The 25,711-nt window shown below is 43.2% G+C and overlaps 3 protein-coding genes and 2 non-coding genes across 6 annotated transcripts in view; 4 read left to right on the top strand and 1 right to left on the bottom strand.

Annotated features, from left to right (window-relative positions):
* Positions 1-9,876, top strand: part of LOC106565182 (protein NLRC3-like) — a 31,681-nt gene extending 21,805 nt beyond the window's left edge. The window contains 9 exon segments of the mRNA XM_082959046.1: positions 1,066-1,166; positions 2,896-4,705; positions 4,986-5,156; positions 5,424-5,512; positions 5,666-5,792; positions 5,896-6,069; positions 7,806-7,979; positions 8,570-8,619; positions 8,720-9,876. Coding sequence (XP_082815172.1) covers positions 2,907-4,705; positions 4,986-5,156; positions 5,424-5,512; positions 5,666-5,792; positions 5,896-6,069; positions 7,806-7,979; positions 8,570-8,619; positions 8,720-9,297 — 3,162 coding nt within the window. The 5' untranslated portion in view covers positions 1,066-1,166; positions 2,896-2,906 and the 3' untranslated portion in view covers positions 9,298-9,876.
* A 2,538-nt stretch (positions 9,877-12,414) lies between these two features.
* Positions 12,415-18,277, top strand: nop56 (NOP56 ribonucleoprotein homolog). The gene is made up of 12 exons (NM_001140556.1): positions 12,415-12,459; positions 13,398-13,487; positions 13,588-13,702; positions 13,946-14,110; positions 14,353-14,551; positions 14,814-15,001; positions 15,289-15,440; positions 15,633-15,733; positions 16,099-16,247; positions 16,504-16,625; positions 16,861-16,986; positions 17,232-18,277. Exons 1-12 carry the CDS (start codon positions 12,457-12,459, stop codon positions 17,445-17,447), a joined length of 1,626 nt encoding a protein of 541 aa, NP_001134028.1. The 5' UTR covers positions 12,415-12,456; the 3' UTR covers positions 17,448-18,277.
* Positions 15,060-15,184, top strand: LOC123725794 (small nucleolar RNA SNORA26). Its single transcript, XR_006758307.2, has one exon. It is a non-coding gene; the product is annotated as a small nucleolar RNA SNORA26 (small nucleolar RNA).
* Positions 16,703-16,769, top strand: LOC123725782 (small nucleolar RNA SNORD57). The gene has a single exon (XR_006758295.1). It is a non-coding gene; the product is annotated as a small nucleolar RNA SNORD57 (small nucleolar RNA).
* Positions 18,278-21,124: 2,847 nt separating the features above from the next.
* LOC106565184 (ubiquitin-associated protein 2-like) overlaps positions 21,125-25,711 on the bottom strand; it is a 39,063-nt gene continuing 34,476 nt past the window's right edge. For both annotated transcript variants that reach the window (XM_014132027.3, XM_014132028.3), the window contains exons 22-27: positions 25,073-25,163; positions 24,441-24,821; positions 24,238-24,342; positions 23,906-23,976; positions 22,368-22,550; positions 21,125-22,067 (exon numbers count right to left, since the gene is read on the bottom strand). In XM_014132027.3, the coding sequence (XP_013987502.2) occupies positions 21,972-22,067; positions 22,368-22,550; positions 23,906-23,976; positions 24,238-24,342; positions 24,441-24,821; positions 25,073-25,163 (927 nt within the window). In that variant the 3' untranslated portion in view covers positions 21,125-21,971. The remainder of the gene's footprint in view (positions 22,068-22,367; positions 22,551-23,905; positions 23,977-24,237; positions 24,343-24,440; positions 24,822-25,072; positions 25,164-25,711) is intronic.

The raw sequence follows: 25,711 nt of genomic DNA, 5'->3' as shown, positions 1-25,711 counted from the left end.
TTATGGTGCCTGTAACTTTATTTAGACATAACTTGTTTTAAAATTGGCTCTCATTTTATTAGAATTTGATTAGAACTATTATCGGTGTCTTTTTAGGTCTTATCAATATTGAATGTAATCTTGCTCATTGATAACGTTTGGCATTTTCATGGCTCAGACAAATCTTTTTACAGTAGGCCTATGTCAGTGTGAATCAGAGGAGGCTGATGGGAGGAGCTATAGGAGGATGGGCTCATTGTAATGGCTGGAATGGAATCGATGGAACGGTATCAAACACATCGTTCCATTAATTCCATTCCAGACAATAAAATGAGCCCTTCCTCCTATAGCTCCTCCCACCAGCCTCTAGTGCAAATGCTATGTTTAACAATATATTTCCAAATTGAAGCCATGCAATTACTTAGAACAATGTGGACTCCAAACATGTTCAACATATTTAGCAAATATGGGATAGGCCTACATTTTATTTCTGTGGGCTATTTAACAAACTAGGCTATAATGGACTAACATTCGAATTGGAGTTGATGACAACGCACACATAAGACCGTAAATACACAACTTAATGCAACCACATATTTGGCCATGGAGCACTTTTTTTATACACCGACAACTTGTTTATTCATCAAAACCCAGCCCTTTCGCACCACCGCCAGCTACTGCGAGCATAATTTTGGTTGTGAAAATAGCAAAAATATTCTTGACACCCCCCCCCCCCCTCCCCCCCAAACCTATAGCGGATTAAAATACCATTGCGTTAGGTTTGTTTAAATAGAGCCCGAATGTTAAAGGAAATATTAACATTTTATTTACATTTTCCAGATGTAGCAAAGAAAATACATTTTCTTTAACATTCTGTGTTGTGTCCGTATTGTTAGTTTAATACAATAGTTTAATACATTTTGAAATGTAGGTATAGCTTAATTAATGATGAATAAACTATTTACTAATCCATCAAATGTTTTATTACCAGGTGTTATCATAAAGTGCTACCCTTGTCATGTATTTGTGTGTGTGCAATTGTGGTTAAAACGCTCTCCCTTCCTCTCCCTCTCACTCTCTCTACAGTGAGTTGGGGGTCATCCATAATGCCAGTCCTCAGTGTCCAGAGACCTAAAACACATCCTTTCTGAAGTGCACTACCACACAAACATGGAGGCAGCTTTATGGTGTTTCTCCCACATCCACTCATAATGCATTTAAATCAACAAAAAATGAAAAACTTAATATAATTATTTTGTATTTTTTTTGGAGATAAACTACTGAAACAAGAGACATTTCAATGAACATTTTATCTTGTAGAGTAGCTAATGAGTAAGAAGTCTCATAAGTATTCAGTTTGATGATTGTAAGGTACTAGATCGAGGGCGACATTTTCATAGTGCAAAAACATTGTGCAGATTGCAGAACTCATTAATCTTATTGTAATCTGGCAGCGTGATTTCATTTGAAACAGTTTAAAAAATGTGCCTTTGTAAAGAGGCGACTATTTATGCATTGCTCAGTTTACTGAACTCTAGTTAAATAATTGCCTCTTTCTAATGCACGTTGTTAAAGAAACGTTTTAGGCAGATCATCCTACACTAGCAGTATTGGAAGACTGCTGGGTATATAAACAATATCAAAAGAGGGGATTTGGCCCAGAGATTGGGAAAAGGGTAGATGAATATGGACTCCGGGACCTTGATATAGGGCCATCTGTGGCAATAGGAAATGTGCCACCATGGTTTTATACAAAGCCATATGTTAATCTTAGCCTGGTCAAAGAAAAGAAACAGTGGTTTGAAGAAAATATAGGAACAATAGTGGATCAATATATTGGTAACCAGTTTTATACTTGCTTGGCAGTGTACACAGATGGTTCAAAGGATTCCATGAATGGGAAGACTGGAGCGGGTGTATTCCTGAGTTCAATGTTAATCCATGCAACAAATGATTTATCTGTATATGCAACACAAATGGTTGCTATAATTGTTGGATTGCAATGGCTAGAGGAGGGGCAACCAAGAAGAACAGTAATATGTTCAGGTTCTACATCAGTTTTGTGCAGTCTAAGATCTGGGAAATTAGAACGTGTGGATTTATGGATAGAAATAATGACGATGTTAGGGTTAACAAGAAATGCGATAGAGGTTCAGTTTTGTTGGATTCCTGCTCATACAGGAGTCAATGGGAATGATATAGTAGATAAAATAGCAAAGAAAGCCCTGAAAAATAATTTTGTGGATATAGGCCTACAGGTGCAATTAGGGAGAGGAGAGTAAAACATTCATATCAAACACTGTTGGATTGCTGTCAGAGGAAATGGGATGCAAGTGGTAAAGGGGAGACAGTTTTATAAAACAAGGAAATCTGTACGAGAGATAATGTAATGGTAACAGAAAAGAGTACGTTATGTTGTCTAGGATGAGATTAGGACATATGGTATTGAATTATTCTTAAATTGATAGGGAACCATGGTACTGGTATGTGAGATGGGCGTATGGTAAAAGAAACGGTTGAACGTGTAGTATTATGTTGTGAATTGTATTATGTAGAGAGTTAGTTTGCGAGGGTCAGAGGGGTTGGGCAGGGATGGGATTTGGGTGGGGGGATGGAAGTAGTAAGGTTTGTAGGGGTTTATTTGATTTGGTTAGATAAGAGAATATCGATGTATTGGGAGGCTGTGACCGGTCTCACACTCCAGTACAGTAGGTGGCGGTGTATGCACCTTTCAGTTGGCTGCGATCCTCCAATACAATTTAAAGAAGAAACCTTTCCAAGTAAATCACAAGGCAATATTAAAACAAGGTTAACATTATTTTTTGCACTTTGCACAATGATTTTGCACTACGGAAATGTCACCCCGAAAGATTTATCTTTATTTATTTTTGGCTTTTATATTCCTTTTCCTTGCAGTGGATGATGTGATGCAACGAGTTAAAGAGGAGCATAAAGCCAGTCTGAAGGAGAAGTTTCAATTTGTTTTCGAGGGAAACACAGACTATGAAACTCCTCTCGAACGGATCTACACCAAGCTCTATATCACAGGGGGAGAAAGTCAAGGGGTGAATGATGAACATGAAGTGTGGCAGATTGAGAAAAGATCCAGGAGGAAAAAAGCAACAGACACTCCAATCAACTGCAATGACATCTTCAAACCCTTACCTGGAAAAGACCGACCCATCAGAACTGTAATGACCAAAGGCATCGCTGGAATCGGAAAAACGGTCTCGGTGCATAAGTTCATCCTAGACTGGGCAGAAGGAAAAGCCAATCAGGATGTGGATTTCGTCTTTGTTCTTCCTTTCCGTGAGCTGAATTTGATCAAAGATGACCAGTACAGTCTTTCTGAACTTCTGAATGACTTCCACCCTGAACTTGCAGAGATAGAAGACACAAAGACATTTGCTGCTTGTAACGTTCTGTTCATCTGTGATGGTCTGGATGAAAGCCAACTTGAATTGGATTTTCATAAAAACAAGAGGTTGACTGACGTTACAAAGACCTCATCAGTGGATGTGTTGCTTACAAACATTATCAAGGGGAATCTTCTTCCCAAAGCTCTCCTCTGGATAACATCACGACCAGCAGCAGCCAATCAGATTCCCCGTAAGTGCATCAACCAGGTGACCGAAGTACGGGGTTTCAATGACCCACAGAAAGAGGAATATTTCAGGAAAAGAATAAGTGATGAGAACCTTGCCAGCACAATAATCTCACACCTTACAACATCAAGGAGTTGCTACATCATGTGCCACATACCAGTCTTCTGTTGGATTTCTGCCCAAGTCCTTGTACAAATGATGATGACAAATGAGATTGGAGATATCCCAACAACTCTGACTGAGATGTACACTCACTTTCTACTCATTCAGACAAACCTGGCAAATGAAAAGTATCAGGGGTGAAATAAGGCAGATGCACAGAAGATCTTGGAATCAAGTAAAGACTTAATTCTAAAACTGGGGAGGCTAGCATTTGAGCACCTGAACAAAGGCAATCTCATGTTCTACGAGAAGGACCTGAATGAGTATGGCATTGATGTCAGTGAAGCTGCAGTGTACTGTGGGTTGTGCACAGAAATCTTTAAAGAAGAGTCTGTGTTGTACAAAAAGAAGGTCTATTGCTTTGTGCATCTGAGTATCCAGGAGTTCTTTGCTGCTCTGTACGTGTTCCACTGCTGTGTGACAAAGAACGTCAAGGAGCTGGAGCCTTTCCTGAAAAATGAGCCAAAAGAATGCCCCTTGGATGAGCTTCCCTTGCACGGGCTTCTGCAGATGATAGTTGTTAAAGCCTTGCAGAGTAAGAATGGACACCTGGACCTGTTTCTCCGATTCCTTGTTGGCATCTCACTGGAGACTACTCAGAAACTCTTACAAGGCCTCCTGCCACAAAGTGAGAATGGCTCTGAATCTGTTGTGAAAATGAGGAAATATTTTAGGGATCAGGATGTTTTATTAGGGGATTACTCACCCGAAAGATTCATCAACCTTCTCCAATGCTTGACTGAGATGAAAGACAATTCAGTACAAGAAGACATTCTAGAGTACACTAAGTCAGAAAATCGAGCGGAAACAGAACTTTCGGCTCCTCATTGCTCAGCACTGGCTTATATGCTTCAAATGTCAGAGGAGGTGCTGGATGAGTTGGACATAAATAATTACAACACAGGTATCACAGGTCATCTGAGACTGCTTCCAGTTTTGAGAAATCGCAGAAAGGCAATGCAAGTATTAATGCAGAATTCACACATACCACATCATTATAAATAAGTATTATCCAATTTTTATGATATGCAACTTGTTCAGATTTGTATTATCATAAATTGAAATGTTTGCAATGCTGAGGGACTTTTTTTAAAATACCTTTTTAGTTAGGAGCACTGGGATTTCATTTCTCAGTGGCTTACCTGGAAAATCCAAATAATTCACAATACAGTGGTTAAGAGACCCTGACGTAACATAACATCACAGGTTATGTGAGTTGTATTTTCTCTATTCTTGCAGATTGTCTGGCATTGTACTCACAAGTCAGTGCTTTGAATTACTGGCCTCCATTCTCCAGTTTGCAGACTCACCCCTGAGAGACCTGGACCTGAGTAATATTGCATTTCATGACAAAGAGATGTTATTCTTTGCTGGATTGAAACCTCCACACTGTAAACTGGAAACACTAAGGTCAGTTATTTTGGAGAGGTCCAGATAGGATATCATGATAACAACCCAAAGAGTGACTCCTACAAACTGTTCAACAAAGTTTCAAATTGTCACCCTGAGAGCATGTTTTGAGAAATGAAACAGTAATGGGCACGCACAGTAATGAAAGCATGTCATTAAATGTGTACATGCTTTGTGTTCATGTTCACAGATGCTTTCTTTGCTGAAATAAATAAATAATAGAGTAAGACAACCTGTTTTAATCACTTGATATCTCTTTCTTTGTAGACTCTCAAGCTGTAAATTCACAGAAGCGTCTTGTACATCTTTGATTACTGCTCTAATGCCAGTGAGCTCACCACCTACAGACTCAATCTGTAAGTTTGATTTTGTGTCGAAAGTATTGCCTGATGCATGCCTTGTAAACTGTGCAATGGTTGGCATAAATTGGCCTTTGTTTGCTTTTTGTGCTGTTGTGTAAGTTTCGTTTTCATCCTTCATCGTTTTTCTATTTTATTGTATTACCACAGGGGGCACAGAAGTTACCGGTTGGGCCTTAAAACACCTGGACCTGAGTTTCAACAGACTGAATGATTCAGGCGTTGTGTTGCTATCTGCTAGGCTGGAGGATCCACACTGTAAACTGGAGAAACTGAGGTCTGAAGAATGATTGTGATTTTGTTCTCACTTTTTTACTTTACCTGTTAATATCTTATTATATCGTGTGTTATGTCTTTATGTATCTTCGTTTCTCATTTAGGATGAGTCGGTGTTCTCTGACAGAAACATGTTGTTACACGTTGGGCTCAGTTCTCGGCTCAAACTCCTCTACCCTGAGAGAGCTGGACGTAAGTAACAATGACCTACAGGATTCAGGAATGAAGATGCTCTCTGCTGGACTGGGAAATCCACACTGTAAACTGGAGATACTGAGGTGGGAAATACATGGGGACAAAGGGAGAGATGCCTACATTTACAGAAATATAATATTCACAATAATACTTTTTTTAAACTTGTGTTATATACAGTGCCTTCGGAAAGTATTCAGACCCCTTGACTTTTTCCACATTTTGAAATGTTACAGCCTTATTCTAAAATGGATTAAATAAATAAAAAATCCTCAGCAATCTACACACAATACCCCATAATGACAAAGCGAAAACAGGTTTTTAGAACAAGTTTTTAAAAAACAGATGCCTTATTTACATAAGTATTCAGACCCTTTGCTATGAGACTTGAAATTGAGCTCAGGTGCATCCTGTTTCTATTGATCATCCTTGAGACATTTCTACGACTTGATTGGAGTCCACCTTTGGTAAATTCAATTGATTGGACATAATTTGGAAAGGCACACATCTGTTTATATGAGGTCCCACAGTTGACTGCATGCCAGAGCAAAAACCAAGCCATGAGATCGAAGGAATTGTCCGTAGAGCTCCGAGACAGGATTGTGTCGAGACACAGATCTGGAGAAGGGTACCAAAAAATGTATGCAGCATTGAAGGTCCTCAAGAACACAGTGGCCTCCATCATTCTTAAATGGAAGAAGTTTGGAACCACCAAGACTCTTTCTAGAGCTGGCTGCCTGGCCAAACTGAGCAATCGGGGGAGAAGGGCCTTGGTTAGGGAGGTGACCAGAACCCAATGGTGACTCTGACATAGCTCTAGAGTTCCTCTGTGGAGATGGGAGAACCTTCCAGAAGGACAACCATCTCTGCTGCACTCCACCATTCAAGGCCTTTATGTTAGAGTGGCCAGACGGAAGCCACTCCTCAGTAAAAGGCACATGAAAGCCCACTTGGCGTTTGGCAAAAGGCACCTAAAGCCTCTCAGACCATGAGAAACAAGCTTCTCTGGTCTGATGAAACCAAGATTGAACTCTTTGGCCTGAATGCCAAGTGTCACATCTGGAAGAAATCTGGCACCATCCTTACGGTGAAGCATGGTGGTGGCAGCATCATGCTGTGGGGATGTTTTTCAGCGGCAGGGACTGGGAGACTAGTCAAGATCGAGGGAAAGATGAACTGAGCAAAGTACAGAGAGATCCTTGATGAAAACCTGCTCCAGAGCGCTCAGGATCTCAGACTGGCGCAAAGGTTCACCTTCCAACAGGACAATGACCCTAAGCACACAGCCAAGACAGCGCAGGAGTGGCTTCGGGACAAGTCTCTGAATGTCCTTGAGTGGGCCAGCCAGACCCCGGACTTGAACCCAAGTGAACATCTCTGGAGAGACCTGAAAATAGCTGTGCAGCAACGCTCCCCATCCAACCTGACAAAGGTTGAGAGGATCTGCAGAGAAGAATGGGAGAAACTCCCAAAATACAAATGGGCCAAGCTTGTAGCGTCATACCCAAGAAGACTTGAGGCTGTAATCACTGCCAAATGTGCTTCAACAAAGTACTGAGTAAAGGGTCTGAATACATGTAAATGCGATATTTCCATTTTAAATGTTTAATAAATTAGCAAACATTTCTAAAAACCTGTTTTCGCTTTGTCATTATGGGGTAGTGTAACAGATTGATGGGGGGAGTGGGGAATGTGGGAAAAGTCAAGGGGTCAGAATATACGGTTCCTTCGGAAAGTATTCAAAGGCCTACTCTGAAGGCTTTCAAGGCCCTGCACTCAACCTCCAGCAGTCTGGTTGTAAAATCATGACCTCTCTCTGCAGTCTGTCATTCTGCAGCGTCACAGAGGAAGGCTGTGCTTCTCTGGCTTCTGCTCTGAGGTCTAACCCTTCCCATCTGAGAGAGGTGGACCTGAGCTTCAATCACCTAGGAGACTCAGGAGTGAAGCTGCTCTCTGCTAGACTGGCGGATCCACACTGTAGACTGGATAAACTCAAGTATGCTAACTGTGCAAAAATTGTCTTGAGTCCCACTCTCTCCAGATTTCTATGAAATATTACATATAATTACAATATATTTGAAATGGATATTCATCCAGAAAATTGTCATTAAGTAAAAAGTTGCTTTTCTATATACCCCTGCCTGACTTGTTCACCATCAACAGAATGGTTCTGGGCATATACCAGTCATTATAAACATTCTTGACAAGTAAACAGCTGTGCAGCTTTATACAGCTACTGAATATAATGAAGCATCTACGACTTTTGTAATGATATACTTTGTTTGTGCACCAGTCTTGTAACCACTGCCATAACTGACTGTTTGAGGAATCACTGCATTTCTCTTGTTGGTCTGAGAACAGACCGGTCCTGATATTGTGTTGCTTCATTGCTGCTCTACATACTGTAGCAAACGGCAACATCCGGGACTCAAACCAGGGTCTCCCAGCCCGTAGGCAAACCTGTAAACAACTATAACAATAGGGTTAACCCAGTTGAGGTAGATTGTAATGAGTCTAATACCTAGGCAAGTGTCCTTACACCACAGGCTGTGTCAGTCACTAACTGTTATTTTGCCTCTCCTACAGTTTGAACCAAAATGAAGAGTTGTGGTTTAAACCGGAGCTGCTTAAGAGGTGTAAGTGTCTTTGCTCATGATATTGCAATTCAATACAACTGCTATTGACCCACTGGTTCTGATAAGATTCTCTCTCCTTTGACTTCTCTTGCTTGTCCAGATACCACTGAAGTCACGCTGGACCCAAACACAGCAAACAAATATATCTCACTGATTGAGGAAAACAGAAAGCTGACATGGGTGGATGAAGAACAGACATATCCTGATGACCCACAGAGATTTGAGGAAATGCCACAGGTGCTGTGTAGAGAGCCTCTGACCAAACGGCATTACTGGGAGGCAGATTTGATTGGGAATTGTGACATAGGAGTGGCATATAAATGTATTAGCAGGTGGGGAAAGGCAACAGATTGTAAGCTGGGAGCCATGGACAGGTCTTGGTGTATGTTCTTCGAAGAAAATAACCGTTACCTTGCCCGCCACAATAAGAAAGAGAATCATATTCTTTACCCAACCACCAGACCCGATCCCCAGAGAGTAGGAGTGTATCTGGACTGGCCAGATGGCACTCTGTCCTTCTACAGTGTCTCCTCTGACACCATGACCCACCTGTACACATTCCAGGCCACATTCACTGAGCCCCTCTACCCAGCTTTTGGGGTAATGGACTCATTAATGGACTCATCCGTGTCCCTTGCGGTTACCAGTAGTCCAGTGCCAGCTGAAAATCCTGCATAGTCTTGGATAAGGTACAATTCCTTATGTTGGAGGGTATTTTGTTTCACAGCCTTTTCTATTACATTTTCATGACTGAATTTGAATGATGGAAAAGTTGAAGGGGACATTATCTTTTCCATCATTGACAGTTAGCTTGTAACTTTGGGTTTAAAATAAAGAACAACTGTTGGTTGTTGTTGCAGTCATAGAAAACGTAATGAATTAAATGGTAATTCGGTGGTGTAAAGTTGTTTCATCCCGTGTGGCTCAGTTGATAGAGCATGGTGTTTGCAATGCCAGGGTTGTGGGTTCGATTCCCACAGGGGACCAGTATGGAGAAAAAAATGTATGAAATGTATGCATTCACTACTGTAAGTTGCTCTGGATAAGAGCGTCAGCTAAATGACTAAAATGTAAATGTTTCATATGACAGTGACAAGGGTTTTAATTTGCCTATGATTTGGCCATGTCTGTTTGTAAATAAATATGTGTTATCTCATAGCATATGCACAGTGTAAAGCACTAGCTAACTTTTCTGCCTGTTTGTCAAAATGCATATTAAGATTTTTTTGGGAATAGATTAAAAGACACTTGCTTCTATTCAAATTATCCCCTTAATTTCAAGTGTTGACAATCAGTAGACGGTGTTAGAATCGCAGAATCTTTAGCTCCCACTAACCCAACCCAGTGTCAGCATGGTGCTGAAATTCAACAGTTTGTGCATGCAGCATGACACACACAAACTGCAGGAGCAGACATCGCTGTCCTGGGAGGTTATATACGGTTCATTCAGGAAGTATTCAGACCCTATCACTTTCCACATTTTGTTATGTTACCATCTTATTCTAAAATGGATTAAATAAAACATTTTCCTTATCAATCTACACACAATACCTGATAATGACAAAGCGAGAAAAAAAAAATTTGTTGAAATTTTAGCACAGAAATACCTTATTTACATAAGTATTCAGACCCTTTGCTATGAGACTCAGAATTTAGCTCAGGTGCATCCTTTTTCCATTGATCATCCTTGAGATGTTTCTACAACTTGATTGGAGTCCAGCTGTGGTACATTCAATAAATTGGACATGATTTGGAAAGGCACACACCTGTCTATATAAGGTCCCGGAGTTGACAGTGCATGTCAGAGCAAAAACCAAGCCATAAGATAGAAGGAATTGTCCGTAGAGCGCCGAGACAGGATTGTGTCGAGGCACAGATCTGGGGAAGGGTACCAAAAAATGTCTGCAGCATTGAAGGTCCCCAAGAACACAGTGGCTTCATCGTTGTTAAATGAAGAAATGTGGAACCACCAAGACTTCCTAGAGCTGGATGCCCGGCCAAACTGAGCAATAGGGGGAGATGGGCCTTGGTCAGGGAGATGACTAAGAACCCAATGGTCACGCTGACAAAGCTCCATCTCTGCAGCACTCCACTCTTCAGGCCAGACAGAAGCCACTCAGTAAAAGGCACATGACAGCCCGCTTGGAGTTTGCCAAAAGGCACCTAAAGGAATCTGCGACTATGAGAAACAATATTATCTGGTCTGATTGTCAAAGACTCCAGTCACCCAAGTCATAGACTGTTGTCTCTGCTACCGCTCGGCAAGCGATACCGGAGCGCAAAGTCTAGGTCCAAAAGGCTCCTTAACAGCTTCTACCGCCAAGCCTTAAGACTGCTTGAACAATTAATCAAATGGCCTACCAGACTATTTGCATTGACCCCACCCCCCATTGTTTTTACACTGCTGCTACTCACTGTTTATTATCGATTCATAGTCACATAACCCCTACCTACATGTACAAATTACCTCGAGTAACCTGTACCCCTGCACATTGACTCGGTAGTGGTACCCCTTGTATATTGCCTCAGTATTGTTATTTTATTGTGTTACTTTTCTAATATTTTATTTTTTACTTTAGTTTATTTTGTAAATATTTTCTTGACTGTTCTTAAAACTGCATTGTTGGTTAAGGGCGTGTAAGTAAGCATTTCACGGTAAGGTCTACACCTGTTGTATTCGTTATATGTGACAAATAAAATTTGATTTGATGAAACCAAAATTGAACTCTTTGGCCTGAATGCCAAGCGTCACGTCTGGAGGAAACCTGGCACCATCCCTACAGTGAAGCATGGTGGTAGCAGCATCATGCTGTGGAGGTTTTTTTCAGTGGCGGGGTCTGGGACTAGTCAGGATCGAGGGAAAGATGAACGGAGCAAACTACAGAGAGAGCCTTGATGAAAACCTGTTCCAGAGGGTTCAGGACCTCAGACTGGGGCAAAGGTTCAACTTCCAACAGCACAACGACCCTAAGCACACAGCCAAGACAGCGCAAGAGTGGCTTTGGGACAAGTCTCTGAATGTCCTTGAGTCACCCAGCTAGAGCCCAGACTTGAACCTGATCAAACTTCTCTGGGAGACCTGAAAATAGCTGTGCAGCGATGCTCCCCATCCAACCTGACAGAGCTTGAGAGGATCTGCAGAGAATGGGAGAAACTCCCCAAATACAGGTGTGCCAAGCTTGTATCATCATACCCAAGCAGACTCAAGGCTGTAATCGCTGCCAAAGGTGCTACAACAAAGTACTGAGTAAAGGGTCTGAATATTTATGTAAATGTAACATTTCTGGTTTTTATTTTTAATACATTTGCAAAAATTTCTAAAAAACGGTTTTTGCTTTGTCATTATGGGGTATTGTGTGTAGATTGATGAGGCAAAAAAACTAATTCATTTTAGAATAAGGCTGTAATGTAACAAAATGTGGAAAAAGTCAAGGGGGTCTGAATACTTTCCAAATGCACTGTACCTGGAAGTCTGTAGTGTCTGGAATAAACAGGGTATATGGGACTACATGGAAGCCAGTAATCAGAATGGTTAGTACATTTAGTACACGTAGGCTATACTACATTATATAAAGACCCATTGCAATAATGCATAAACCCCATGGTAAACCCCGCAGCATCCCAACCACAGACCGTATATATAAATCCCAACTCATCATTCATCAATCAACAAGTGGTGCCCGACATTATGTTAAATTCATTAATCTCGCGATACAAAGTCGACCCCACGGTACTTCAGTCATGTGGCTGCGTGTTGGAAAGCAAGTGAAGTCTTTCTACAGTCGTGCAGCAGAGGGAAGGACACGTATAGGGTGTCGCAGCTGATATTTTGCAATCATGGTAATATTTTTATATTTTTGCACGACATTTGGATTGTTTAACCATTTAAACACCAACAAGTAACTACTATTTGTGGTTACACATGCTTAGGAAAATAAGATGTTCGTGGCAAAACTGCCATTTTCAAGGCTGAACTAGCTAAGCTAACTAGCTAACGTATTTGGCAAATGGATTCAATTTCAGGGTGGGAAGTTGACGAGCTAGCAAATTAAGTGATTGTATAATGTGTCGTAGTAAAACATGTAACTATTGTATGCAGTTAGCGTTGATGTATAATCGCGACAGTAATTACTAGTTAACTACAGTAGGTAACGTTATCTAGTGCTCCCAGCAGAGAGGTGGGGAATTAAATGTTGGCAGCCTCGATGGTAGGCCTCTGTCTCAGTGAAAATTCTGATTTTGCGAAAGGAAATCGTGACTATCACTTAATGAACATATTAAGCAAAGAGATAACAAACACACGTTTATGAACCTTTGTAATACACGGTAAGAGTCTAATTTAACTCCCTTTACAAGGTGCGGAAGGTTACTGCGTGTTGGTCTCATACAACACGTGGTTTGGCGTTCGTCTTGGTAAAGCATTTGGCACGGAAGTTCAACTAGGCTCACGTTACTTTTTGGGAAATAGTATCAATTACATGTATCACATCGGCGATGTCGTCCACTTGTGAAATTATTATTCTTGCCTAACATTGTTTAATTTGACCACTTGGCGTAATTTAAGCACCACGTGGATATTTCCATCATGGCTGCATACAAGCGTGCAGCAGCGCTTTATCGCCCACGCCACGTGTTTAAATATGTGAACGCGTTTCGCTACCTACATTGTGATTTAATCATTTGGTTTCAGTCACGTTGTTTTTTTTCTCCACAGTATTTAATATGCTAGTTATATAAAGTTAACAGTTTTAATAACCTAATGCTTATCTCTTCCACAGGTGCTGTTGCATGTGCTGTTCGAACATGCAGCAGGATATGCGCTCTTCGTTGTTAAGGAGGTGGAAGAGATTGGCATGCTTTTGCCTCAGGTACGAATAAACAATTCATCCACAAATATGATAACATTTGAAGCAGATTTACCCTTATTCGTTGACGTTTGGGGAGTTAATCTTTACTCTCACTCCCCAGGTTGAAGACTGCGTTCTAAACATTGGGAAGTTCAATGGCATGGTGAGCCTAGCTGCTTTCTTCCCATTCAAGTCGGCCCAGGCTGCTCTAGATAATATTAATGCCATATCAGAGGGTGAGTTGGTTACTTTATTTCATTTACTCAGTTGTAATCCAAGCTCAGATGTAATGATGTTAAACAAAAATCTGTCAATCCACTGAATGGCTGTGCTGACACCAATCATCAAACCTGAACATCTGGGCCTGGCCATATTAATTATACCAGGTGGCATTAGCCAATATGTATGTTAACACACCCCCAACTAATAATACTCTTATTTGTAGTACATTTTAAATGAAAATGTTGTAATTGTTTCAGGTGTGGTCCATGCTGACCTGAAGCTGTTCCTGGAGACTAACCTGCCAATAGGGGGTAAGAAGAAGGCAATGCTGGGGGTAGGCGATGCCAAGATAGGAGGAGCTCTGCAAGAGGAGCTGGGCTTGGCCATCCAGACTGGAGGAGTGGTGGCCGAGATACTGAGAGGTGAGGACTCAAATAGGCTATGGTACAAGTTATTGTGTGGGGGGAGGGGGTCATCTTTTAGGTTGACCAGTAGACCGTGTGCAGCTGGGGATGCCTGGCCTGTGGTGATGTCAAGATAATCAATCCCTGACCCTCGTGATGGTTTATACTGAAAATCTGAACGGCCGCCAGTGCCAATGACTCAGGTTGTGAAAATACCACCCCTGTGCATAATCACTGTCACTTACTGTTCTCACCTGAAGGTGTGCGTCTCCACTTCCACTCCCTGGTGAAGGGGCTGACTGCCCAGGCTGCCTCCAAAGCCCAGCTGGGGCTGGGCCACAGCTACTCCAGGGCCAAGGTGAAGTTCAACGTCAACAGGTCCGACAACATGATCATCCAGTCCATTGCCCTTCTGGACCAGCTGGACAAGGACATCAACACCTTCTCCATGCGTGTGCGGTAGGTACAGCTGCTCTGATTACCAAGTCTCCCTCAAAGGAGATGTGGTACGTAGTAGACCCAACAACCATCCACTCACATTTGCTAATGGGACCAAATGATGTCTATACCAAATCTGTCAATCCCCTGAACTCTTAATGTTGAGTCTTCCATCGGTGCTGACTGTCCCTCAGTATAAATGTAAATTATGCCCTCAACCTGGTGGTTTTGACTTTCCAAACATTCCCAACTTCTGCTCCCTCATTCCCCTCCTGGTTTATAGTGAGTGGTATGGCTACCATTTCCCGGAGCTGATCAAGATAGTGACGGACAACTCTACATACTGCAAGATGGCCCAGCTGATTGGCAACCGGAAGGAGCTGAGCGAGGAAAGTCTGGAGAGCATGGAAGAGGTGGTGATGGACAGTGCCAAGGCTCAGTCCATCCTGGAGGCCTCCCGCAGCTCCATGGGTCAGTAGCAATGTCCCACACTGTCTATTATACGCAGGTATTAAAAATAGCCCCTTTTTTGCCCATCTAGGACTTTGATGTGTCCTATATGACCAACACAGAGGGGTAGAGTATTATAGTTCTCTCATAAACCTGTAGTGAAGGCTCAAATCCTTCCTGCGGATCCTGTCGGGAGATACAAAATGTATATTTCAGTCTTCACTGTGGAGGTGTTTGTACAATGAATGCCCGTGTCCCTGGTATCAACGTTGCCGCTTGGCCTTTTCCCTTCCCGTGGCTTTCTGTAGGCATGGACATCTCTCCCATTGACTTGATCAACATTGAGAGGTTCTCTAACCGCGTGGTCTCACTGGCTGCCTACAGGCTGGAGCTCCAGGAGTACCTCCACTCCAAGATGGGCCAGGTGGCCCCCAACTTGGCCGCACTCATAGGAGATGTGGTATGTAGTGACCTTACAACCGTCCACTTGACACTAACGGGACCAAATGATGTTTATACCAAATCTGTCAATCCCCTGAACTCTTAATGTTGAGTCTTCCATCGGTGCTGACTGTCCCTGACACCTCTGCCACCAGTGACATGTTCACCGGCCAACCTCTGACATGTCGTCTCTCTCCCCCCTCCCCTCTAGGTGGGAGCACGCCTTATCTCCCATGCCGGCAGCTTAACCAACCTGGCCAAGTACCCAGCTTCAACTGTGCAGATCCTGGGTGCTGAGAAGGCCCTGTTCAGGTACTGGGGCACCCCCTCCCTGCTGGGGAAACTGGCGGCCGCTGTGATGGCAGGGCTGGGGCGGAGCAGAGAAGGGTGACTGGGGGTGACCCCCTCGGAGTGATCTCTCTCTCCGTTACGCACCCCCACAGTCTGAGCAGCCGCCCAGGGCACTAAGAGGTAGATTACTTGGCACTTTGTTCTAGTCTTGGGCCATGATAAAGGGGTTATGGCTGCACGGCCTTACTTTCATTGTTCGAATTAGGACATGTCATGGCAACTAATACAAATTATTGAGTAATCAACACTTACCTGTTGGGGAAACATTTGTTACCATAGCGAAGTTAACTTAAACTGGTAACCCAACAGCCATTCCCCGCACACAGGGCTCTGAAGACTCGTGGCAACACCCCCAAGTATGGCCTCATCTTCCACTCAACCTTCATTGGTCGTGCTGCCGCCAAGAACAAAGGGCGTATCTCCCGTTACCTGGCCAATAAGTGCACAATCGCCTCAAGAATCGATGCCTTTTCTGGTGAGTGATGGCTGGGGTTTAACCCATGAGGAGAGCAGAGTGGCCTAGTAAAAAAAAAGGTTGTTTCGGGGCCTGTTCATTATGACCCGCCTGGCATTATTTGCGATGATGTTTTTATTTTTCGTCAACAGTAATTCACCTCCGGGTGTATGATGGTGATGAGTTAAATACTGAGCAAAGCCTAGGTCTCGTGTATTCTTGCTGGTGCCCCCTGCTGGCAAACGGTGTTATTGAATTTCCTTCCAATCTCTGACAGATGTGCCCACCTGTGTGTTCGGTGACAAATTGCGTGACCAGGTGGAGGAGCGCCTTTCGTTCTACGAGACGGGAGAGGCGCCTCGCAAGAACCTGGACGTCATGAAAGAGGCTGTGATACAGGTGCGCTGACATTGAAATGGGATCTGTTTTGTGAGCATTATTTTAGCACTTTCCTCGTGGATGTTTAGCTTATTTGCTGTGAGTGATGACAACACTTTCCCTGACTCAAATGTGGGGGGTTTACTGATTTAATGAGCCTGACACTGCACTAAAGCACATCTCCACTGCTTCTAGCAGCCGTAAGTGGCTAGTCTCCTAGAAATATAACCATGCTGTTTCGCTTACCCCCTCCTAGGCCGGAGAGGTGGCAGCTGAGATTAAGATCAAATTGGCAAAAAAAGAGAAGAAACGCAGGAAGCGGGAGAAGAAGCTGGCAGCCCTCTCCACTGGTGACGGCGAAGAGGAAGCGGGTGATGCTGAGGTAATTATTGCTTCGGCCGTCCAGTCTTAACTGAAGGCATGTTTTGATTTGAGATTTGACCCTTCCACATGGTTCTGTCTCAGTGTACGACATGCTAAACTAACTTGACTCCGAACCATTGGCTGGTCCCCCTACAGTGGGCCAAATCACTGAAGTGAGTCGGACATTATAACCCTCTCCATATGGAAATGAGCGTAGGCCATGGAGTAATTCTGAAACATCCTAATGTAATGATCTGTCTTTAGGCGACTGAGAACGGCAAGGTAAAGAAGAAGAAAAAGAAGCCGGCAACTGAGGCCGTTCAAATGGAGGAAGAGGCTCCGGCAGCAGAGAACGGGGATACCCCGGCCAAGAAGAAAAAGAAACGAAAGAGTGAGGCAATGGAGGTGGAGCCAGTGGCTGAGGAGGCTCCAGAAACCCCCCCGACTGAGAAGAAAAAGAAGAGAAAGAAAAAAGACTGAATAGCAGATGGGGCAGAGATTATTATTATTTTTTAAGTTCTGTACAGTTTTGCCATCTTATTTTTAGCTTTGGACTCAAGAGGTTGTAAGCCAACTGACTTGTGAAATCAAGTTTCTCTCCGCTCCCTAGCCTCAATGTACTAGACGGAAGGTGAATATTCAGCTCAGTGCATTGATGTTAATGTAATAATCATCACACTTGTATGTAAATACTTTCATGGACATTTTCTATCAAATCTGTTCAATATAAATGTGCTTTCAACCATTTTTTTCAAGTAAATATTATAAATGACCCGCCTGTTATCTCTGAAATAATTCCACGAGTAGCTAGAATTGCAGCCAATTTGATGTAAAAGGGGATAGTTATGGTTGTCTAAACCAGTTAGTTATGTGCTCATTACTTTGTCAACTTATCCCTATCAATCTCAATTGTTTTCTGTGAGACACTTATTCAATGAATAAGAGCCCGCTTGCTTATCAGATTGCTGCCCTTTAAATGAGGTCTCGCTGAATAGAAAATTCTTGAATACAGCTAATGGAATGTTAGTGATGACATGAAAGCATCTAACCTCACATTTTCCCAGGACATGGGCAGGAAGCTGAAATACCATGCTATTGAGTGCACAATTATGGACATTTGGGAGGTCTTGATTAGAGGTTGACTTTTTTTCCCCAACGCCGATACCGATTATTGGAGGGCCCAAAAAGCCGATGCTTTTAAAATGTGTATGTGTGTGTGTATATATCAATCAAATCAGACTTAACTATAATATACTGCTCAAAAAAATAAAGGGAACACTTAAACACATCCTAGATCTGAATGAAAGAAATAATCTTAAATACTTTTTTCTTTACATGGTTGAATGTGCTGACAACAAAATCACACAAAAATAATCGATGGAATTCCAATTTATCAACCCATGGAGGTCTGGATTTGGAGTCACACTCAAAATTAAAGTGGAAAACCACACTACAGGCTGATCCAACTTTGATGTAATGTCCTTAAAATGAGGCTCAGTAGTATGTGTGGCTGTATGACCTCCCTACAACAACTGGGCATGCTCCTGATGAGGTGGCGGATGGTCTCCTGAGGGATCTCCTCCCAGACCTGGACTAAAGCATCCGCCAACTCCTGGACAGTCTGTGGTGCAACGTGGCATTGGTGGATGGAGCGAGACATGATGTCCCAGATGTGCTCAATTGGATTCCGGTCTGGGGAACGGGCGGGCCAGTCCATAGCATCAATGCCTTCCTCTTGCAGGAACTGCTGACACACTCCAGCCACATGAGGTCTAGCATTGTCTTGCATTAGGAGGAACCCAGGGCCAACCGCACCAGCATAAGGTCTCACAAGGGGTCTGAGGATCTCATCTCAGTACCTAATGGCAGTCAGGCTACCTCTGGCGAGCACATGGAGGGCTGTGCGGCCACACCATGACTGACCCACCGCCAAACCGGTCATGCTGGAGGATGTTACAGGTAGCAGAACATTCTCCACGGCGTCTCCAGACTCTGTCACATCTGTCACGTGCTCAGTGTGAACCTGCTTTCATCTGCGAAGAGCACAGGGTGCCAGTGGCGAATTTGCCAATCTTGGTGTTCTCTGGCAAATGCCAAACGTCTTGCACGGTGTTGGGCTGTAAGCACAACCCCCACCTGTGGACGTTAGGCCCTCATACCACCCTCATGGAGTCTGTTTTTGACTGTTTGAGCAGACACATGCACATTTGTGGCCTGCTGGAGGTCATTTTGCAGGGCTCTGGCAGTGCTTCTCCTGTTCCTCCTTGCACAAAGGCAGAGGTAGCGGTCCTGCTGCCTGGTTGTTGCCCTCCTATGGCCTCCTCCACGTCTCCTGATGTACTGGCCTGTCTCCTGGTAGCGCCTCCATGCTCTGGACACTACGCTGACAGACACAGCAAACCTTCTTGCCACAGCTTGCATTGATGTGCCATCCTGGATGAGCTGCACTACCTGAGCCACTTGTGTGGGTTGTAGACTCCGTCTCATGCTACCACTAGAGTGAAAGCACCGCCAGCATTCAAAAGTGACCAAAACATCAGCCAGGAAGCATAGGAACTGAGAAGTCGTCTGTGGTCCCCACCTGCAGAACCACTCCTTTATTGGGGGTGTCTTGCTAAGTGCCTATAATTTCCACCTGTTGTCTATTCCATTTGCACAACAGCATGTGACATTTGTCAATCAGTGTTGCTTCCTAAGTGGACAGTTTGATTTCACAGAAGTGTGATTGACTTGGAGTTACATTGTGTTGTTTAAGTGTTCCCTTTATTTTTTTGAGCAGTGTATAATAAACCTTAGGTCATTAATATGGTCGAATCCAGAAACTATCTCAAACATTCTTTCAGTGACATACGGAACAGTTCCGTATTTTATCTAACGGGTGGCATCCATAAATCTAAATATTCCTGTTACATCGCACAACCTACAATGTTATTTCATAGTTCTGGCAAATTAGTTCGCAACGAGCCAGATTCTGTATACCCTGATTCTGCATGCAACGAACGCAAGAGAACTGACACAATTTCACCTGGTTAATATTGCCTGCTAACCTGGATTTCTTTTAGCTAAATATGCAGGTTTAAAAATATATACTTCTGTGTATTGATTTTAAGAAAGGCATTGATGTTTATGGTTAGGTACAGTCGTGCAACGATTGTGCTTTTGTTAAATCATTCCCGTTTGGCAAAGTCTGCTGTCTTTGTTAGGATGAAAGTCTTCACAGTTCGCAACAAGCCAGGCGGCCCAAACTGCTGCATATACCCTGACTCTGTTTGCAAGAGAAGTGACACATTTTCCCTAGTTAAAAGAAATTCATGTTAGCAGGCAATATTAACTAAATATGCAGGTTTAAAAATATATACTTGTGTATTGATTGTAAGAAAGACATTGATGTTTAGCCTTCCCTGTAGCTCAGTTGGTAGAGCATGGTGTTTGCAACGCCAGGGTTGTGGGTTCGATTCCCACGGGGGGCCAGCAAAAAAAATGTATGAAATTGTATGAAATGTATGCATTCACTACTGTAAGTCGCTCTGGATAAGAGCGTCTGCTAAATGACTAAAATGTAAATGTAAATGTTTATGGTTAGGTACACGTTGGAGCAAAGACGGTCCTTTTTCGCGAATGCGCACCACATCGATTATATGCAAAGCAGGACAGGCTAGATAAACTAGTAATATCATCAACCATGTGTAGTTAACTAGTGTTTATGATTGATAGTTTTTTTTATAAGATAAGTTTAATGCTAGCTAGCAACTTACCTTGGCAACGTAAAGCAGGTGGTTAGAGCGTTGGGCTAGTTAACGTACGGTTGCATCCCCAAGCTGACAAGGTAAAAATCTGTCGTTCTGCCCCTGAACAAGGCAGTTAACCCACCGTTCCTAGGCCGTCATTGAAAATAAGAATGTGTTCTTAACTGACTTGCCTAGTTAAATAAAGGTAAAAAAAAAAAAAACGGCAAATCGGTGGCCAAAAATACCGATTACCGATTGTTATGAAAACTTGAAATCGGCCATTATAAAATGTATCGCTCGACCTCTAGTCTTGATGCAATGGTTCAGCTATCTAGTGGGCAAAATCAATTATGCACGTTTTCTTCCACAAATGGATCAAGATGCTTTTCACCAGACACTCCACTCTGAAATGTATTACAGTATGGAAGGTTTTCTATAAAACAGGCAACATTTATTTTGGTTCTAGGGGGGGGAATAATTAAGAACTTTAATTTGTTGGACAATGAAGGATTAAACCAATTGCAGTGAGCTCAAATTATTGGGACAATACAATGACAGCTTTATATTGTTTTCATCCATATTGAGTGAACCATTTAAATTACAGTACTTGTCACAAGCATTGTGTGCTAGGAATATGGAACCAAATACTTTAATGGGGGAGACTATGTAAAAGGTTCACCTGATATGGATGAAAATACCCTCCGATTAAAGCTGACAGTGTGCACTTTAACCTCATTTCAAATCTGAAGTAAAGAGCCAAAACGAGACAAATTGACGCTATCCCAATACTTTGAGCTCGCTGTATAAAAAGGTGGAAATCACAAATGGAGGGGTAAAAACAAGCTATAAATTACCCTCAATAGAAAAGAGTTCACAGATGGGGGAGATGTGTGAAAAATTATGCTTAGCAGTAATGTACATCAGGTTCATGTATGCATACAAAAATCATCCACGCCACATGATGCTTGTTCTGGTTATGTACTGTATATTCACCATCAACTTCATAATTACTTCTCCATGATATTTGATTCCTATCATCCTTCGAAAAAAATCTTAACCAAATTTCATGTCCTACTAATACATATATACTGTATAAATACATACATAAATATATTTTACATACAACAGCCATACATTTTTAAAGGGGAATATTGAGCGGGGTGGGGGGGTGGTAGTGTGTGTTTTAGCCTGGTGCTGTAAAATACTTTGTCCCCCCCCTCTGGTCTGATAAGTCAAGATAGGTGGGCATGATGCAGTGTGTACACACACAGTCCTGTCAGTTGCCCCAGTATGGGGAGCTGCCGTAGCTGGACTTGTTGACCTGGCTCTTCTGCTGCATGCTGCTAGACTGGCCTCGCTGGCTAGGACCTCCCTGCATACAGAGATAGAGGACAGTGTCACAGACTGGATATGACCAGCACAAGTACCACACTGATATAGACATGTAAACCAGAGGTAGGCAAAGTGATGGCTAGTGTGGGTACAGGCTTTTGTTGAAATAAAACTGTTTCACCAAATCAGTCTTAATTGAAGACTTGAGTAGAATCAGGTGTTACTGCTTGGCTGGAACAAAAGCCTACAAGCACAGGGTAGGATTGCCCACCACTGATCTAACCAGTGTCGTCGTGTGGCATGTTAACACAAGGTTGTAGACTATGGGTGAATGTGTTACCTGTCCGTCCTGGGCCAGATGATGGTGCAGCATCTGGGAGTGGGGTTGCTGGTGGGCAGGCTGCAGGATGTGGAGGAAGGGGGCGGGAGCGTAGCCACCCGGGGCCCCTCCAGGACCCCCCATAGCCGAAGGCAGGTTGAAGGGAGGGGGAGTCCCCGCATGGAAACCCTGCTTATCAAAGGACTGGAAACAGACCATTGGAGAGCAAAGTCAAGGTCAGTGATTACGTTTATCTGTAAAAAAAAAATGCCCATGGAGAAAAAAATACCATAACACCGTTAAACTCTGGCAAAGGACTAGAATTGAAATCATAATTGATGAGAGTATTGTGTTCGTGTATGATCCCAGGGAGATAAGCCCTGATGGACTAATGGGTATCGTAATGATGTACAATGAAAAAAATATAAACGCAACATGTAAAGTGTTGGTCCCATGTTTCATGAGCTGAAATAAAAGATCCCAGAAATGTTCCACATGCAGAAAATGCGCTCAAATTATGCACAAATTAGTTTATATATTTTTTTACTTTGCCAAGATAATCCATCCACCTGACAGGTGTGGCACATCAAGAGGCTGATTAAACAGCATGATCATTACACAGGTGCACCTTGTGCTGGGGACAATAAAAGGCCACTCTAAAATGTGCCGTTTTGTCACACAAACAATGTAATTGGCATGCTGACTGCAGGAATGTCCACCAGAGCTGTTGCCGGAGAATTGAATGTTAATTTCTCTACCATAAGCCGCCTCAAACAATGTTTTAGAGAAATTGTCTGTCTGTCCAACCGGCCTCACAACCGCAGACCATGTGTCAACGTGTAGGTGAGCGGTTTGATGATGTCAACGTTGTGAACAGAGTGCTTCATGGTGGCGGTGAGGTTACGGTATGGGCGGGCATAAGCTATGGACAACGAACACAATTGCATTTTATCAATAGCAATTTGAATGCACAGAGATACCGTGATGAGATCCCGAGGCCCATTGTTGCGTCATTCATCCGCCGCCATCACCTCATTTTTCAGCATGATAATGCACAGCCCCATGTCGCAAGGATCTGTACACAATTCCTGGAAGCTGAAAATGCCCCATTTCTACCATGGCCTGTATACTCACCAGACATGTCAGCCATTGTGTATGTTTGGGATGCTCTAGATCGATGTGTACGACAGCGTGTTTCCGTTCCCGCTAATATCCAGCAATTTCGCACAGCCATTGAATAGGAGTGGGACAACATTCCACAGGCCACAATCAACTCTATGTAAAGGAGACGTGTCGCGCTCCATGAGGCAAATGGTGGTCACACCAGATACTGAGTGGTTTTCCGATCCATACTTTTTTTTTTAAAGGTATCTGTGACCAACAGATGCATATCTGTATTCCCAGTCGTAAAATCCATAGATTAGTGCCTAATTAATTTATTTCAATTGACTGATTTCCTTATATGAACTGTAACTCAGTAAAATCCTAGAAACTGTTGCGTTTATAATTTGGTTCAGTATAAATAAAAATCTGAAACACAAACATTATAAACATCTCACCTGGGTCTTGTTGTAAACACTTCCACTGATTTCTGGGACCCCGGAGTTGCCTGACGTCACAGAGATGCCGCCTAGCATACGATAAAATATTTAAATAGGTGAACAAACATTCGTTTCACAGTCAACAGCATGACTTAAAGCCTCTTAAAATCAGGACAGCTTATGACTTTTACCCAATACTGATATGAAATAATGTATCATCAGATGTCATTGAAATGGCAATATTATTTATTTATTTCACCAGGCAAGTTCTCATTTTTAATAACAGAACCGTTCAAGCATGGTAACGATATGGGGTCAGATGACCGGGATTTAATGGGAGGGTGATGTACCTTTACCGGGGCCTGTAGCAGCAGATTTGGCCTGGCTCTGGGAGGAGTTGCTATAGCCCTTGCTATAGTCTACTCCTGCTTGGCCCTGTGTCAGGTCCTCATACCCTGAGACCAAAACAACAACATACTGACATCAACTCTCTTTTCCACAGTGGTCAACTAGATTGTTGGTGTGTGTGTCTCCCTCTCTCACGGTAACCAACCTGAGCTGAAGGTGTGCTGGCCGTAGCCGCTGGGCTGCTGCTGCTGGAAGGGGCTGGCTGAGGGGTTTCCCAGACCCACACCGTGCTGCTTGGCTGGCCCCTGTCCCTGGGGCATGAACATGGTGTGGCCGTACTGGAAGGCAGCGCCAGGCATCCCGGGGTAGTAGGGCAGGCCTGTGTAGCTGTAGCCTGGCGGGAGGAAGGCCTGCTGCTGCTGGCTGTTGTGGTGGCCCTGGGGTTGGCCTTGAGGCTGGGGCTGGGGGGGTTGTGGCTGGGCCTGGTTCTGCCCTTGGCTCTGGCCCTGTTGGGGCTGCTGTTGGGCCGACAAGCTGCTAGGCGCAGGGGACGTGGAGTCACCCCTGCCAAACTTTGTGACTTCACCTGCGGAGGAAGGGAGAGGAGGGAAGATTACCGAAAGCGTGAGACATGGTAAAGATGTCCCCCAGGGGTGTGTGATCGTACCGGTTACTATTTTAGCAGACTAAACATGAACGATCTTCCCTTTTTTCTCCCCCTCAGCTCCATAGTCATGGAACTATTGTCAAACTAGTTTATAATTCCAGGACCCAGTTCCAAAGTTTCAAAACAGTTGACAAAAAGGGTTTGACTGTGTGTGAGCTAGAGTTGCTTACCTGAGTAGGGGTTATTGGCGAGGCTCCCATCTCTGCCAGAGAGTGCTGCGGGACCAGGGAATGTGATTCCGTAGTAATCCTGCAAAGAGGGCTTTACACAGAGAGAGACCGGATCAGAAACATAGAAATCCAAACCTGTCTAATTGGAATGAATGGCAGTAGAGTAGTAGCCTGGTTGCAGTCTCTGTTCAGCTATTATGTTCCACTGCTTGCCACTCCTGTCTCTTTGCCAAAGAGACTGGCCTTCCGGTAATCTTTAAATATGAACATTTATCATTAATGAACTTGAGGAGATCAGAGGATTTGATTCTGATTCGATAACCCTCACAGCTATCATCCAATCACAATGTTTATGCAAATTAGACTGAAAGGAAAACATTCTAACTTATTTCATAGATGTGATTGGAAACATTCTAACATTGGGCATTCTAACCTAATACATTTCATTGTAAACAAACATTGGCGCGGGAAAAACAGAGGATTCGGATTCCCCTTTATTGCATTTTTACAACCAGTCAAAGTGATCAAAACACACCAGAGAAGCTCTCGCCATTCAAACTTCCCCACCAGTTCACTGTGTGAACACTGTAGCCTATTTTATATCCAGCAAGCAAGAATAAGGTGCTTTTTTCCCCTCAA

This window comes from Salmo salar, chromosome 12 (genome assembly GCF_965601325.2).
Source record: "Salmo salar chromosome 12, fSalSal1, whole genome shotgun sequence".
Taxonomy (NCBI): Eukaryota; Metazoa; Chordata; class Actinopteri; order Salmoniformes; family Salmonidae; genus Salmo; species Salmo salar.
The sequence above is the reverse complement of the archived record's forward strand: the minus strand, read 5'-3'. Positions and strand labels throughout refer to the sequence as shown.

Excerpts from the sequence above, each read along its gene's own strand:
- nop56 (NM_001140556.1), top strand. Across the intron at positions 14,552-14,813 it reads ACCTTCTCCATGCGTGTGCG|TGAGTGGTATGGCTACCATT; the intron begins GTAGGTACAGCT and ends CCTGGTTTATAG. Across the intron at positions 15,441-15,632 it reads CCGCACTCATAGGAGATGTG|GTGGGAGCACGCCTTATCTC; the intron begins GTATGTAGTGAC and ends CCTCCCCTCTAG.